Genomic DNA, 15,321 nt, shown 5'->3' on the forward strand with positions numbered 1-15,321 from the left:
ACGTCTGAGCCCCTATGCCAGCCTTCAAACTGAGGCCAGGTCTGTCTGTAATTGGTTGCTCAAGGGGTCTCAATTGTTGCCAATTTCAGCCAGGTCAGGCAGGCAGGAAAGCAATGGATGTCCACCTTGGGGATTTTACTGTCAAAATACTCCACCCATTCCTCACATGCGCACCCAGGTGAAAGTATCATTAAATTCTAAAATACAATGAGACAAAGTCAACATGGTTTTACAAAAATGAAATCATGTTTCATTAGTTTATTAGACTTCTTTTAGGATGTAACTGACAGGGTAAATAAAGGGCACCAGTAGATGTAGTAAATCTAGAAAACATTTCATAAGGTATCACACACAACATTAATATACAGAGTCAAAAGGTGTAGTGCCGGAAAAGCGCAGCCAGTCAGGCAGCATCTGAGCAGCAGGAGTCGACATTTCGAGCATAAACTCTTCATCAGGAATGGGTGATAATATACAGGAGCTTACAATGTCAGGAGCAATGTATGTGACGATGGATAGAGGATTGGCCAACAACCAAAGAGCAAAGATAAAGGATAGATGGGTATTTTGAAGTTGACAGGCTATGACTGGAGAGGTGCCGCAATGACCAGTGCTGGAGCCTTAGCTATTTACAATCGATGTTAGTGGCTCAGGAGAGGACAAAGAGAGTGCCTTCATTTGCTAATGATTCAATGCTGGGGACAAATTCAAGTTTTGAAGGTGACAGGTAGAGGCTGAAACAGTATCAAACCAGACAAGTCAGTAAGCAACAAGATGGCAGGTGGAGACCAATGTGGAGAAGTGTGAGGTTATTCACTTTGATAGTCAAAGTAGAAAAACAGGATTTCTCTAAAAGGTGTGAAATTTGGAAATCTTGCTGTCCAGAGGAACTTGGGTGCACTAGTAGAAGTTAGCATGCAAATACAGCAAATAATTCAGATTCCAAATGGCCCGTTGGCCTTTATGGGAAGAGAATTAGAGTGCAAGAATAAGGAAGAATGAGGCCTTTTCTTCGGTGCTGTAGACTTCTATGACTCTAAGACTTCTACAGCTCTACAGGTCATGGTGAAACTACATCTGGAATACTGTGGCAATTTTGGTCTCTTTATTTAAAGAATGATATACTTACATAGAAAGTGGAACAGTAGAGGTTCACTGGCTAAGTGCTGGGGATGAGGGAGTTGATCTGTGACTAGAGACTGAGTTAATTGGGCTTATATTCTCTGGAGTTTTGGAAAGTGAGAGGTGATCTTTCTGAAATTCTGAAGGGGCTGAGAGGTAAACACTGAGAGGTTGTATCCTCCTGCCTAGGAAATCTAGAACATGGGGAGTAGTCTCAGGATAAATAGCTAATTGTTTAGGATTATGATCAGGAGAAATGTCTTTATGAAAGCATTGTGTATCTTTGGAATTCTCTACCCTACAGGTTTCTGGATGTTCCATCCTTAAATCTTCTTTAGGCTGCGATGGACAGATTTTCAATCCCCTAAGAAATCAAGAGAGCTGGTAGGAAGGTTGAGTCCAGTCCCAGGAATTCTTAAGATGGAATAGGCTTGAGGGGCTGAGTGGGTTCCTGTGTTCATGTGATTTATTCAACCTATCCAGAGGGTAATCAAACTGGAATGACTCAGATAAAAGAAGCATGCATTTGAGGTTGGAGTGGGAATGCCCAAAATCCATGTATGATAAAAGTGAAACACATAGAGTAAATACCAATAGTCATTCTCACACCTTCTCACTGCCTCTCACAATTTGAACTGTCATTTGATTGGTATTTTGACTTAATTGACAGTATAATTAAATTATCTGTGACTTCAAGACAGGTCTGGGATTAAGTGAGTGAGAATACAAGTTCTTAATATCTAGGGAGAGTTCTTATTACCTAGCAGGAGAGTCCACATTTCGAACATAAGCCCTTCATCAGGAATGGGTGATAATATACAGGAGCTTACAATGTCAGGAGCAATGCATATGAAGATAGATAGAGGATGGGCATTTTGAAGTTGACAGGCTATGACTGGAGAGGTGTCGCAATAATCAGTGCTGGAGCCTTAGCTTTTTACAATTAGTGGGATTTCTGCAAACTGTGCAAATATGCTTTGTTTCAATTCCATGTTCAATTCATTTGCTATATTGTCACTTGGGAGTATTCAGGTGGCCAGGAATTCAAGTGGTAAGTTCATTTATTCCTTTTGACCTGTAACCTTACTAATCAGAGCCATTAACTGATAGATTCAACAAGAACCACATGCTTAATGCAGCAAACATCCCGAGTGCTTAACAGGAGCATCATCAAACAAGATTTGACACAGAGCTATGTAGGACAGTTTGGACAAAAAGGTAGATTTTAAAAGCAGGGTTTTCAAAGAGGAGAGAGAAACAGAGGTAGAGAAGTGCAGAGATTTAAGGATAGAATGAGAAAGTTTAGGAGCTAGGCAGCTGAATGCAAGGCCCCCAGTGATATGTTGAGGAAAATCAGAGTTGTACAAAAGGCCAGAAGAGATTTCAGAGGGTTGTAGTGGTGTCCCCAGAACCACATTAAAAGAGGCAGATGAAATTATTCAGAAATCTTTTCATAAATGGTAAAGGGCTCTTGGGTTTCCTTCTATGGCTCTGGTAAATGAACAACACAATCACTGGAGTCCTGTCGGCAAAGCACAGAGAGTGTAATCTCCTCGGTATGACGGTCTGCATCATCAGTAGTTGTCGAATGCCTCGTAGTTCTGACCATTGGACTGGATGAGGAAGGTCCGACCCCACCTGGTGTACATGGTCACTATGATGGCGGATATTATCACAAGGGTCAGGCAAAGGAGGATCCCAAGAGCTACCACAGCCTTCACCGCTGAATCGTTTGCATCAAATACGACCAAGGGTCCACCATCTGTTAGAAGACAGAAGCACAAGATTCTGAGATGGCAACTTAACTATATGAGTGGCATTTTTAGATAGAAAAAAATTCTCAATGATGTGGTTATAATATTGTTGCGATACATTGGGAAGGAGCACTGCTTAATTAAGTTCTTAGAGCACTTATAAAAATAAACTGTCTTTCAATGAGGTTATCAATTTGCATTAACTCACTGATTAGATTTTAGTTAAGCCAATGCGTTATTTTTAACACAGTATAAATAAAGATTCAAGAGCACTTTCGGTGCAATGGTAGTGTCCCTACCTATTAGGCCTGGGTTCAAGTCCCATGTGTTGACAGTGTCGTAACACATGTGAACAGACTGATTAATAACGTCAGTGGTGAAAGTTATTTTTTAAAAAAGTTCATTATCTAGAATGCAATGCCTTTTTAAGCCACTTTTACAACCCTTCCTTTTTCTATATATATTGTTGCTGCATTAGTGGGCATTTGTATTTTGTTCTTTTGTAACTAGTCAAATGGGTGCGTCTAAAATAAACAGTACGAAGAGAACCTACAATGAGTGATTGGGTGGTGGTTTGTGATGGTGGTTAAATGTAAAATTATTTTTTTTAAAGAGAAAGAGAAACTGCAGCCTCCATGCTCCCAATCTTTGGGCACCTGGTACATAGAGGGATGAGAGATTCAGCCGGCAATCTCCTGGTCATGGATCTAGACAAGGTTAACACAAAGGGGTCCAATTGTACCCAACTGTCTGCCTCTCTACCACTGTCACGTCCACTCCTGGGTGTCCTTGGAGAGGGAGCATGCTGTGCCCACTGCTATGGGGTCTGCCATGACTGATGGGCAATCTCAGGGCTGAGATCTATCATCATCCCCCAAAGCTAAGTTTCAATTGAAATGTGTGAGTTACTTTTCCAGATTTTCTTTCACTGTAGTGCTTCTTTGACAGATATCACCAAATTATGTTGTGTAGTTTGATTCAGTTGATGTAATTAAAGAGAAGCTAAAACTCCTAGAGCACCAGATGAGGACAGAGCAGGAAATTGGAGCATCCCCTCGCACATGGCCTCTTCTACCCCGGGAAAAGCACCCTGGCTATTTACCCTATCCATGCCCCTCATGATTTTATAAACTTCTGTAAGGTCACCCTTCAGGCTTGACATTTACAATTGGTAGACACTGAAGGATCTGAGGTGCGTCATCACCCCACATAATGAAATTGATGTGTTTCCTGTGACATGTTTCACTGATTTTTGTTACAGTACTTCTTTAAAGGTGTTCGTTTGGTTTGACAGGGCTTCAGTTCAGTTCTCTGATTCCATGTATCTGATTTTTAGGCTGTCAGTGCAAAAAGGGCAGGCAAGATGGAGGTCACTATAGGTCTGCTCCTGGGCCTGACCAATGTGGCCATTAATAGGTCCAGGTGGTAGTCTGTGGAGACAGTCATTGTAACTAACTATCTGGAAAGGGGCCACAGGACTCATGTGGCTAATAGTCGTCATAGGGGTGAAACACATTATGCCCTCACTAAATCACATTTTTGTTTATATGAAAACGGAAAACAGGAACAGAAGTAGATCATTCTGTCCCTCAGTTCTGCTCCTCCATTCAATAAAATCATGTCTGACCTGATTTTTTCTCAAATTGATTGGAAATTGGGCTAGATAATAGAGGCAGACCACATAAATGTAAATGAAAAATGCAATTGATGGCATTTATTTTGAGAGGACTTGAATATAAAAGTAGGCATGTACTTCTGAGGCTCTATAAGACTCTGGTCAGACCACATTTGGAGTATTGTGCTCAGTTTTGGGCCCGAAGTCTTAGGAAGGATGTACTAGCCCTGCAGAGTGTTCAGCGTGGGGCAGCACAGTGGCACGGTGACTAGCACTGCTGCCTCACAGCACCAGAGACCAGGGTTCAATTCCCACCTCAGGCAACTGTTTGTATGGAGTTTGCACATTCTCCCCGTGTCTGTGTGGGTTTCCTCCAGGTGCTACGGTTTCCTCCCACAGTACAAAGATGTGCACGTTAGGTGAATTGGCCATGCTAAATTGCCCACAGTGTTAGGTGAAGAGGTAAATGGAGGGGAATGGGTCTGGGTGGGTTCCTCTTTGGTGGGTTCCTCTTTGGAGGGTCAGTGTGGACTTGTTGGGCCGAAGGGCCTGTTTCCACACTGTAAGCAATCTAATCTAAAAGAGAGGTTCATGTGAATGGTCCCAGGAATGAAAAGCTTAACACATGGGGGACATTTGAAGACTCTGGATCTATACTCGATGTAGTTTAGAAGAATGAGGTGGGATCTAATTGAAATACTGAATACTGAATGGCCTGGACAGAGTGGATGTTGGGCAGATGTTTCCATTGGTAGAAGATACTCGGACCCGAGGGCACAGCCTTCGAGTAAAGTGAAGACCTTTCACAATGGAGATAAGGTGAAACTTCTTCAGTCAGAGTGGTGAATCTATGGAATTTATTGCCACAGAAGGCTGTGGAGGCCAGGTCACTGAGTATATTTCAGACTGAGATGGATAGGTTCTTGAGTATCAAGAGGATCAAGGATTACAGGAAGAAAGCGGGAGAATGGAGTTGAGAAACTTATCAGCCATGATTGAATGATGGAGCAGATTTCTAGGCTGAATGATTTAATTTCTGCTGCCACGTCTTATGGTCTTATAATAGCACTGGCGCAAGCACAGTGGACCAAATGGCCTCCTGCACTGTAATAGTTCTGTGAATTCCACATCCTCCTGTAAGTCAAACGATCTTTAATTTCCCTGCTAAACAACAATCTATTCACCACCATTTTATAAAAAGTATATGGAATTAGGAAGTGCCATTGGGCGTTCTGCTCTGATTCATGTGCTCCTGGAAGGGGCTACCAATTGTTACTTTGGCTTAGTTTGGATTAGTTTGTTTTATGGGTTTCTTAGGTTGTATAAGTAGGGACCTTCCCTTCAAAGAGCTGCCACTTGCGTCAATTTGGTTAATCTGCGTTCATTGGTTTATTTAAGGTAGGATCAAGAACACCAAGAGAAAGAGGAAACTATGAGAGCTATCAAAGACGTTGACAAAGAGATGGATATTAATTATGACTTTGAAGGAGAGAGGGAGGTGAAGGGACAACATTTCAGCATGGACATGATGGGCTGAAGGGCCTGTTCCTGTGCTGTGCTGTTCTGTTGCTCTGAAGGTTGAGGATGCTGCAGAAAATATATCCTTATCTTCTAATTGCATGTTTCTCTGAGACAGATGAAAGCATTTTCTTTTTAGTTGGAGGACAAGTTGTATCAGAACTGTGCTTTCGAATTGGCTCTTTAGGTGACTGCACACTTAAATTGACAGTGACAGGACAGCACAGTACCTGAGGGGCTGCTGCATTTCTGCAGGTGAGATGTTAAATTGCCGCCCCAACTGCATATAAAAGTTTCTAAAAGGTTTTGCAATAAGGTACAGGATGTTCTCAGTGTCAGGACTAATTGTTCAAATCATGCCGATAAGAAAGAGATCTAGATTATCCAAAGAAAGGGCAGGGAAAGATGCTGATGGTATCTTAACCGTGAAATAAAGACACATTGTGAAATACCTTATGGCAAGTTACAGCTCTGTTAACTTCTCCCTGGGTTCGTTTTTTTGCGAACATCTGATTCAGAAGGTGAGTTACAACATTCTGATCAGGTCTTTACACATCAGGTTGTACTGTGCCTAAATGTAAATGATGAACGTGATGGAAATCACTGATAAGATTGTCTAGAAGTATTTGAAAATGACTTCGAAGTCAACACACCCATTTATAACAGAAAATTCTCTTCACCCATGAAATCTGGGTGTTATAGGAGAGATACAATTCATTATGGGATTTATGTTCAAAACCATCTTGCCTTTGAGAAGGTGAAGGTAAGTTACTTACTTAACCCTCTTCGGCTCTGTGACAAAGTTACTGCCACAAAGCTGTCATTTAAGAGGATGAGGGTTACTGTACTAGGATTCTGAGCTAAGAGGTAACATATCAAATAGTAACAAAGGTAAAGCATTTCTCAAGCCTACATCAACATTCAATGATGTCCGATCTGTTCGCGTTTCAAATTCCACTTTCCCATCTCCTCCCAATAAGCCTTCATTCCCTGCCTAATGAGAATGCATCCACCTCCTTCCAAAAGATATCCAAGGTCCCTCCCTCCACTTCCTTCTGACACAGGGTTTTCCAAAGTCGCATAATCTTCTGAGAGAAAACCCTTCTCTTCTCCTGTATCCACAAAAGACGACCCCACCCGTCCCCCTCCAAATTTTAAAACATTGTCCCCTACTTCATCAGGAATGGCTCCTGCCCAAAAAGTCGATTCTCCTGCTCTTCGGATGCTGCCTGACCTGCTGTGTTTTTCCAGCATCACTCTAATCTTGAATCTAATCTCCAGCATCTGCAGTCTTCACTTTCGCCTATATTATCATATGAGCCTTCTTCATTAAGTGCTGTACCTGCAGAAAAGTTTTAGAGACTCATGCACTTCTACACCTCAATCACTTGGCACCTTCAAGTTCTGCAGTCATTCTCCATTTAAATAATACTCTACCTCTTTATTCTTTCTATTAAATTGAAATGCTTTATATTTTCCCACATTATACTCCCTCTCCCAAATTTGCACCATACACAACCTGTCCATTACCATCTCCAAGTTCCTGATCTCTTCTTCACAACAGACTACTACATATCATGGTGTCAATTGACCTATTTGGCATGTTTTTAAAACTATTTTAGATTAAACCATATGCTTTGCTGGGGATCTGGAGTCACATGTACCAGACCAGGTAATGTTGGTACATTTTGTTCTTTATATATTCATGTATCAGATGGATTTTTACAGAATTGTCATAGATTCATAATTCACATTACTGAAGCTCACTTTTGTTCCAAATTTATTAACTAACAGAAGATATATTTCCAGATTTTGTAACATTTATGTCACAAAATCAATACATAATGACCATACACAACAAGTGAGGATCTTGATATCAATGCTTGATATTATGTGGAATTGCTATCATTTAATGCCCACGATCAACATTGTGAGGAGTTATCATTGACCAGAAGTTGAACTGGATCAGCCATATTAATACTGTGGCTACAAAAAGCAGCTGGAATTCTGCAGTGAGTAACTCTACAGGTGATCTGATTTTTTGAATCTTTTTATCTTTGCGACAACATGGTGGCTCAGTGGTAAACACTGCTGCCTCACAGCCAAAGGAACCTGGGTTCAATTCCAGTCTTGGGTGACTGTCTATTGAAGTGAAGTTTGCACATTCTCCTCATGTCTGCTTGACTTTCCTCCAGGTGCTACGGTTTCCACCCACAGTCCAAAGATGTGCAGGTTAGGAGGATTGGCCATGGTAAATGTGAGCTTACAGGGATAGGGCTCAAAAAGTGTGGTGCTGGAAAAGCACAGCAGGTCAGGAAGCAGCTGAGGAGCAGGAGAGTCGATGTTTCGGGCATAAGCCCTTCATCAGGAGTGAGGGATAGGGTCTAGGTCTAAGTGGGATGCTCTGCAGATAGTTGGTGCAGAATTGATGGGCCGAATGATCTTTTTCTGCATTGTAGGGATTCCATGATAAGTGACTTAGTAGGCTGGTTAAGAGTCAACTACATTGTTGTGACTCTGGAGTTACGTGTAGGCCAGCAGTTTCTCTTCTTTGAAGGGCATTAGCTATTTAATCCTAGATTTTTATTAAATACAAATTCCATCATCTGCCATAACAGGAGTCAAACCCAGGTGCCAAGACAATATCGATCCAATGGCTACAACGCCAATGCCTCCCCTGTCTCACAGCCAGAGGCTCTAGCTTGAATCTCACTCCAGGCCAAGGAAAGTGTGTTTAAACATGACATTAAATGTCTACCTGTAAGTCCTTCTGACATGTTGATGACAGACAGTAAGAACAAGAGACCCTTGTCACCAATCCTTCCCTCCAGCTACCACCTCAAGTGACAGGTTAATGACCTGCTCTGGGCAAATATAGCTATGGAAGCAGGAATGAGCCTGTGTTTTGCCTGACTGATGTGTTGCTATGCATAAAAGAAATAAGAGATTGTGAAAGACTCTAGAGTATGAGCATTACCTCGTTTAGTCATGGCTGCACTTGGGCTGTTAAATTGTTTTTGCTATCTTTGGTTTTGGAGTATTTTAGGATATCCCATCTGGAACCATAACAAATTAAGGAGCCACGCCAGGATTCTCAGTGGAAATGTGTGTGTGTGTGTGTGTGTGTGTGTGTGTGTGTGTGTGTGTGTGTGTGTGTGTGTGTGTGTGTGTGTGTGTGTGTGTGTGTGTGTGTGTGTGTGTGTGTGTGTGTGTGTGTGTGTGTGTGTGTGTGTGTGTGTGTGTGTGTGTGTGTGCTCACATTTGCAGAATGAAACTTAAGTGAAGTGTGACACGAGTACAAGCAGCCAGTGTCAGAATTTCAAAGAAACCTGGTTCATCTGCAAACTGTAAAACTGCAGGAATACCCTGCAATGGTAAATTTAATCACTCACCGTGTTAAGGATAATGACAAAGAGAAGGGTTGGGTGGAAATATTCGCAATTTACTAGAGTACATTGTTCCTTGATAAACAAGAAGATTCTCATCTTCCGTATATCAATGTCATTTTGTTCCTGTTGAGATATAATAACCTGTACAAGCTGCTACAATCCAACCTCCAGCTTCCACACATTTATCATTCTCCACTCAATACATGTTGCTTTGGTTGAAATATATTTTTAGGGCAGTGTAGCACCACACCCAGAAGAAAGTTCAAACCTTACTCACCATTGTTATTCTTGCGATATAGAGGTCCAAGTGATACTGTTCTTTTTGCAACAATTTCAGCACTTTCAACTGGACGTGAGCCACTGCATGACTGTTTAAGAAAGATATGGAACAATCTGAATCATTCTCCAGGCAGCTGCAATGATAATCACTTTCCCAAACCACTTTCATGTTCACAAATTTCAGAGGTGAAATGTAGCAATAGGATCATTCAGCATTGTTGGTTGCAGAATTAAATCGCTGCGCAGCCATTCTTTTCAGACATAGGGCAGGTTTCAGTGGGAATTATGCAACAAACCACATTTATGTCACACTGTTAGATAAAACATCCCAAGCACTTTACAGGAGTGTTTTCAAGTTGTATTTGACTCAATGCCATGTAGGAGGATATTACATATTTTGATTAAAAGCTTCCTCAAAAGGTTAAATTGATGAAAGCTTGTTGGCTTGAAACATTAATTTTGTTCCACTGATACAGCCTGACCTGCTAGGCATTTCAGGCATCCTTTGTTTTCATTTCAGGTTTGGAGGTGTGTTCCACAGGAGGAGAGAGAGATGAAGCGGCTACAGGGGTCTAGGGGGTAGAAAAGACAGAATCCAGGCCGAGGTGACAAAAGGCAGTGTGAGCAGATGGAAGTCAGGGTCTGACATGATGTCAGAATTGGAGGAGATTGGCTATTTCCAAGGGTTGGAGGAGATATGAAGGTGGGAGGCCATGGAGGTGTGTAAAAACAATAATGAGAATTTTTTAAAATCCAAGAAATGTCACAACAGTAGCTAGAGTAGGTGGGTGATGATAGGGTGATGGATGAGTGGTATTTGGTGCACAAGTACTTATGGATATACATATGTCCTAAAATGTTAAAAATCACACAACACCAGGTTATAGTCCAACAGGTTTATTTGGAAGCACTAGCTTTCGAGCACTGCTCCTTCAATAGGTGATTGTGGAGAATAAGATTGTAAGACTCAAAATTTATAGCAAAAGTTTACAGTGTGATGTAACTGAAATTATGTATTGAAAAAGACTTGGATTGTTTGTTAAGGCTTTCATCTTTTAGAATGACCATGGTGGTTTCAGTTCTTCCATATGTAAATCGCAAAGCTTTTTTTAAAAGTTACATTCTCAAGTGAACTTTAACAATTGGTGTCATGTCGGCCCAGATAAGGTATTGAACGCGTTAGCTCCTGTGAGGCTGTCTGTGCCACAATGGTCAGACTGGTTCTAATCTAAAAAATGCATTTACAGGATCTTACATGGATTCATGCAGTTTTTGAGCAAAGTAACCATCCCCTACCTCCCCCTCCCCACACACACACACACACACATGCACACATACACATATAAGTTTGTGGGATGAATTTACACTTGCAGAATTACATTTTACTTTGCTTAAAAACTGCATGAATCCATGTACTATTCTGTAAATCCGTTTTTTAGATTAGAATCAGTCTGACCATTGTGGCACACACAGCCTCACACAGCGAGCTAACACCTTCAATACCTTATCTGGGCCGACATGACACCAATTGTTAAAGTTCACTTGAGAATGTAACTCTTAAAAAACATTTTGTGATTTACATATGGAAGAACTGAAACCAACCTGGTCATTCTAAAAAGATGAAAGACTTAACAAACAACCCAGGTCTTTTTCAATACATAATTTCAGTTACATCAAACTGCAAACTTTTGCTATAAATTCTGGGCCTTACACTCTTATACTCCACAATCACCTGATGAAGGAGCAGCGCTCCGAAAGCTAGTGCTTCAAATAAACCTGTTGGACTGTAACTTGGTGTTGTGTGATTTTGTACACCCCAGTCCAACACCGGAGTCTCGAAATCATATTCTAAAATGGGTATCTTGGTCTCATTGTGAGGTTTTTGCTTTCATTCACAGGAGGTGAGCATCACTGGTTAGGCCAGTATTTATCGCTCATTGAACAGAGGGCAGTTAAGAGTCAACCACATTGCTGCGGTCTGGAGTCACATGTCAGCCAGGTAAGGATGCAGTTTCCTTTATTCAAGGACATTAGTAAACCAGATGGCATTTCCTGGCAATTGGCAATGGTTTTATGTCCATCATTAGACTTAATGGCAGATTTTCACCATCAGCTATAACAGGTGTTGAGCCTGGGTCACCTGAACATTTCCTGGGTCTTTGGATTAATAAGGGAACAATAACATAACTAGATCATCACCTCCCATTAAGGCACTGGCCAATTACATATCAATCAGCAGTGAGTGTCATTAAATTCCTTGTTAATTTTGTAGACAAATTCTCCGCTCTAAGTGAACCCAGAGACGGAACAGAGCGATGTAAAGGGTAAAGGAAAGATAAAGCACTTTTTATTTCTCTGTTGTTCACTCAAAATTGTCCTTTTCATTGCAAACATGGCAATAAAGCAATTTCTGTTTCTCCTCAGCAGGAGCATTGTATGCACAATTTACAATCTGTAGTGGTAAAGTTCAACTGCCTCGAAAAACAAAATCTATATTGCAGCATGATGCTATTTCACACATGTTGTTTCTGAAGGAGATGGTGGCTTTATGCTGCTATTGATATATAATAAGTGCCAACTACATTGTTGGGTGTTGCCAAAGCTCAGCAGAGTGTGCAAAATTACAGAAAGCGTTCAAACTGCTAACTAGCCTGAACTACACAGACCGAGCCCACACCTCTGAAAGGGAAGGTGCATTCCAGCTGCTGGAAGTTACCATACAACTGGTTCTGACTCTGAGTATCACAACTCAGAGTAGCGCAGGTCTCCATGTGAATTGGTGGCCATGCTTCAGGAGATACAGAACGACCCCAACACACGAATGATCATGGCCTTGGTCACCTTCACAGTCAAAGGGAATGCAATTTTCAATCAGAAACACGTAGCAAATTTCAGTGAGGACTTCCTTGTTGATATTGAGAGGGCAAATACTGTCTCTTTGCAGAGGGTTGCGTGAGAGAATAGCCTGAAATGGATGCAGTCTCCTTCTGAAAGATCTCAAAAAGCAGGACAAATCCAACCTGGCCAATTTCAGTGCCATCTGCCTACTCTCAATCATCAGGAAAGTGATGGAAGGTGTCATTAACAGTGCTATCAAGCAGCACCTGTTCTGCAATAATCTGCTCAGTGACGCCCAGTTGGGGTTCCAACAGTGCCAATCAGCTCGTGACCTCATTACAGCCTTGGCTCAAACATTGACAAAAGAGCTGATTTCCAGAGGTGAGCTGAGGGTGACAGCCCTTAACATAAAGACTGAGTGTGGCATCAAGGAGCCCTAGCCAAACAGGAATCAATGAGCAGCAGAGGCAAACTCTGCGCTAGTTGGAGTCATACCTGGCTCATAGAAAGAAGGCCGAGGTTATTGGAGATCAGATATCTCAGCTCCAGGACATCTCTGAATAAGTGCAGCTCCAACAACACTCAAAAAGCTTGACATCATCCAGGGCAAAGCAGCCCACTTGATTGGCACCACATCCACCAGCACCCACTCCCTCCACCACCAATGCTCAGTAGCAGCAGTGTGTTCTATCTACAAGATGCACTGCAGAAATTCACTAAAGATCCTTAGACAGCACCTTCCAAACCCATGCCACTTCCACCTCGAAGGCTAAAGGCAGCAGATACATGGGAACACCACCATCTTCACGTTCCTCTTCAAGCCACTCACCTTCCTGACTTAGAAATATGTTGCTATTCCTTCAGTGTCACTGGATCAAAATCCTGAAATTCCCTCCCTCTGGGTATTGTGGGTCTACCTACAGAACATGGGCAGCAGCTGTTCAAGAAGGCAGCTCACCAACATTTTCTCAGGGCAATAAATGTTGGTCCAGCCAGCGATGCCCACTTTCCAAATGAATAAACAAAAAAAATCACTCAGCCTCTCATCTTTGAGATGGCAGCTGCAGTTTTGGCAACCATGGTGCTGACTAGACCAGCTTATCAGTAATTGTTGATCATAATTGCACGTGGAACTGACAACCACCTTTCGGGTAAGGTCATCAATGCTGATGGAAGATTGTACCTCTACACCGTGGCCCATAAGTTTTGTTTACTTAGCTCTGGTTATCAGTCCAACTCCTTGCAGGAATAGGTGAACTGCTCTCGAGGCTGATGTGAGCTACAGGATTCCAACACAACAACATCATCAAACATCAACTCACAGACTACGGTGTTTCATACTTTGATCTCAACACACTATCTTGTCAAGTTTAACAGCTTGTTATCTGGTCTTTTATGCAAATAAATAAACTCATTTAGGCTCTCAAAGCCATACAATAGCAGCATAGTGAGGACATGCCAAGGAGAGTTGAAACCAGGGTACAACCTTACTTTAAATACTGCTATTCTTGAAAGATTTGCATAATAATGAAATTGTGCATGTTCTCAGGGAACGAAGAAATAACAGGCGCCTCAATACCCACAGTGTCTTGACAGTCAATTACTACTAACATGATCGATAGACTGGAGGGTAATAGTCAGTGCGATGTGCGGCACATCTCTTATTGCCACTATTACAAACACTCATCATTTTCAATATTATTTGTGGACTTGAAGTTGAAGGCTTGCGAAGATGCCAAGATTGTTTTTTGTAAGATCAGCGAAAAGATGATGGAACTTTTATTTCTTGGAAGCCACCTGATTCCAGACAAATTGCTGGTCTTAGCTGCTTGAAATCACTTACGGGAAAATGGCGAGCTGTTTTATGACAACGTTTTGTGGATGTTCGTTTTGTATGGAGTTTGTCAGCTCAGAATTTGTGCTTGTATTTTTCAGTGGAGGAAAGCCTGCTATGGAACAAGTTGCTTAGCTCATGTCTCCTACTTTTGAAAGAATTTTACTGTGAGATCAGGATGAAACATGATTGAAAGGTGACTGAAAACAGACTTCTAAACATTACTTACTTGAGTAAGCTGTGTCACTAAGGTACAACTGTGTGTATTTACTGATTTGGCCACACACTGGATTAATCGAATTCAGAGCATTCCATACTGTAACCTTTTTGCTCTCAAAAATAGCCACCTTTGGCCAAAGCATGTTTTCCCTTTCTTTAAATGAACCTCTGTGGAGAGAAACCTATTTCTCCCTTATCTGAAATGTATCTGCGTATATTTTGGATTAATAGATGGGTAAGCAATGTTTCCATGTTAGCAATTCCATGTATTAGCTAATTTTGCATCTTCATTGAAAATATCTTGTTTTATAAAAAGTCAATAATTCTGTGAATATTAAAGTTGATGGGTCCTTTAATTCTGGATCCAACATGGAGAAAGCATATCAGAACTTGAGAAAATACCACTGGTTTATGTTGCAACCCACTGAGTAGTGGGACAAAGGAGCAGTGTCTTGTGCCTATTTCAGTCATAATACAGCCATAAATGAGAGGATTGGGTCCGCTGTTGATCTGTGAGCTCTGAGTGTTAATTTTGAAAAAGCAATGTAGCGGTGCCAACAAATGTCAATGTGACGATACCTCGTGTCACCATTTCAAAATAATGTAAAGTGACAAGTAGAGCTGAATTTCAAACTTAATAAAAACCAAAAGAATTGCGCAGGCTGTAAACCAATGCAAAAACAGAAATGGCTGGAAAAGCTCAGCAAGTCTGGCAGCATCTGTGAAGAGTAATCAGAGTTAATGTTTCAGCTT

The 15,321-nt window shown here is 41.5% G+C and overlaps 1 protein-coding gene across 3 annotated transcripts in view; it reads right to left on the reverse strand.

Annotated features, from left to right (window-relative positions):
• Nucleotides 1-224: 224 nt before the first annotated feature.
• The window catches only part of LOC148148498 (uromodulin-like 1), a 120,317-nt gene continuing 105,220 nt past the window's right edge, over nt 225-15,321 (reverse strand). For all 3 annotated transcript variants that reach the window (XM_087992480.1, XM_087992479.1, XM_087992478.1), the window contains exons 28-29: nt 9,676-9,766; nt 225-2,884 (exon numbers count right to left, since the gene is read on the reverse strand). In XM_087992480.1, coding sequence (XP_087848606.1) covers nt 2,697-2,884; nt 9,676-9,766 — 279 coding nt within the window. In that variant the 3' untranslated portion in view covers nt 225-2,696. The remainder of the gene's footprint in view (nt 2,885-9,675; nt 9,767-15,321) is intronic.

This window comes from Chiloscyllium plagiosum, unplaced genomic scaffold (assembly GCF_037043375.1).
Source record: "Chiloscyllium plagiosum isolate Xiang-an unplaced genomic scaffold, Cpla_swu_hap1 HiC_scaffold_12, whole genome shotgun sequence".
Taxonomy (NCBI): Eukaryota; Metazoa; Chordata; class Chondrichthyes; order Orectolobiformes; family Hemiscylliidae; genus Chiloscyllium; species Chiloscyllium plagiosum.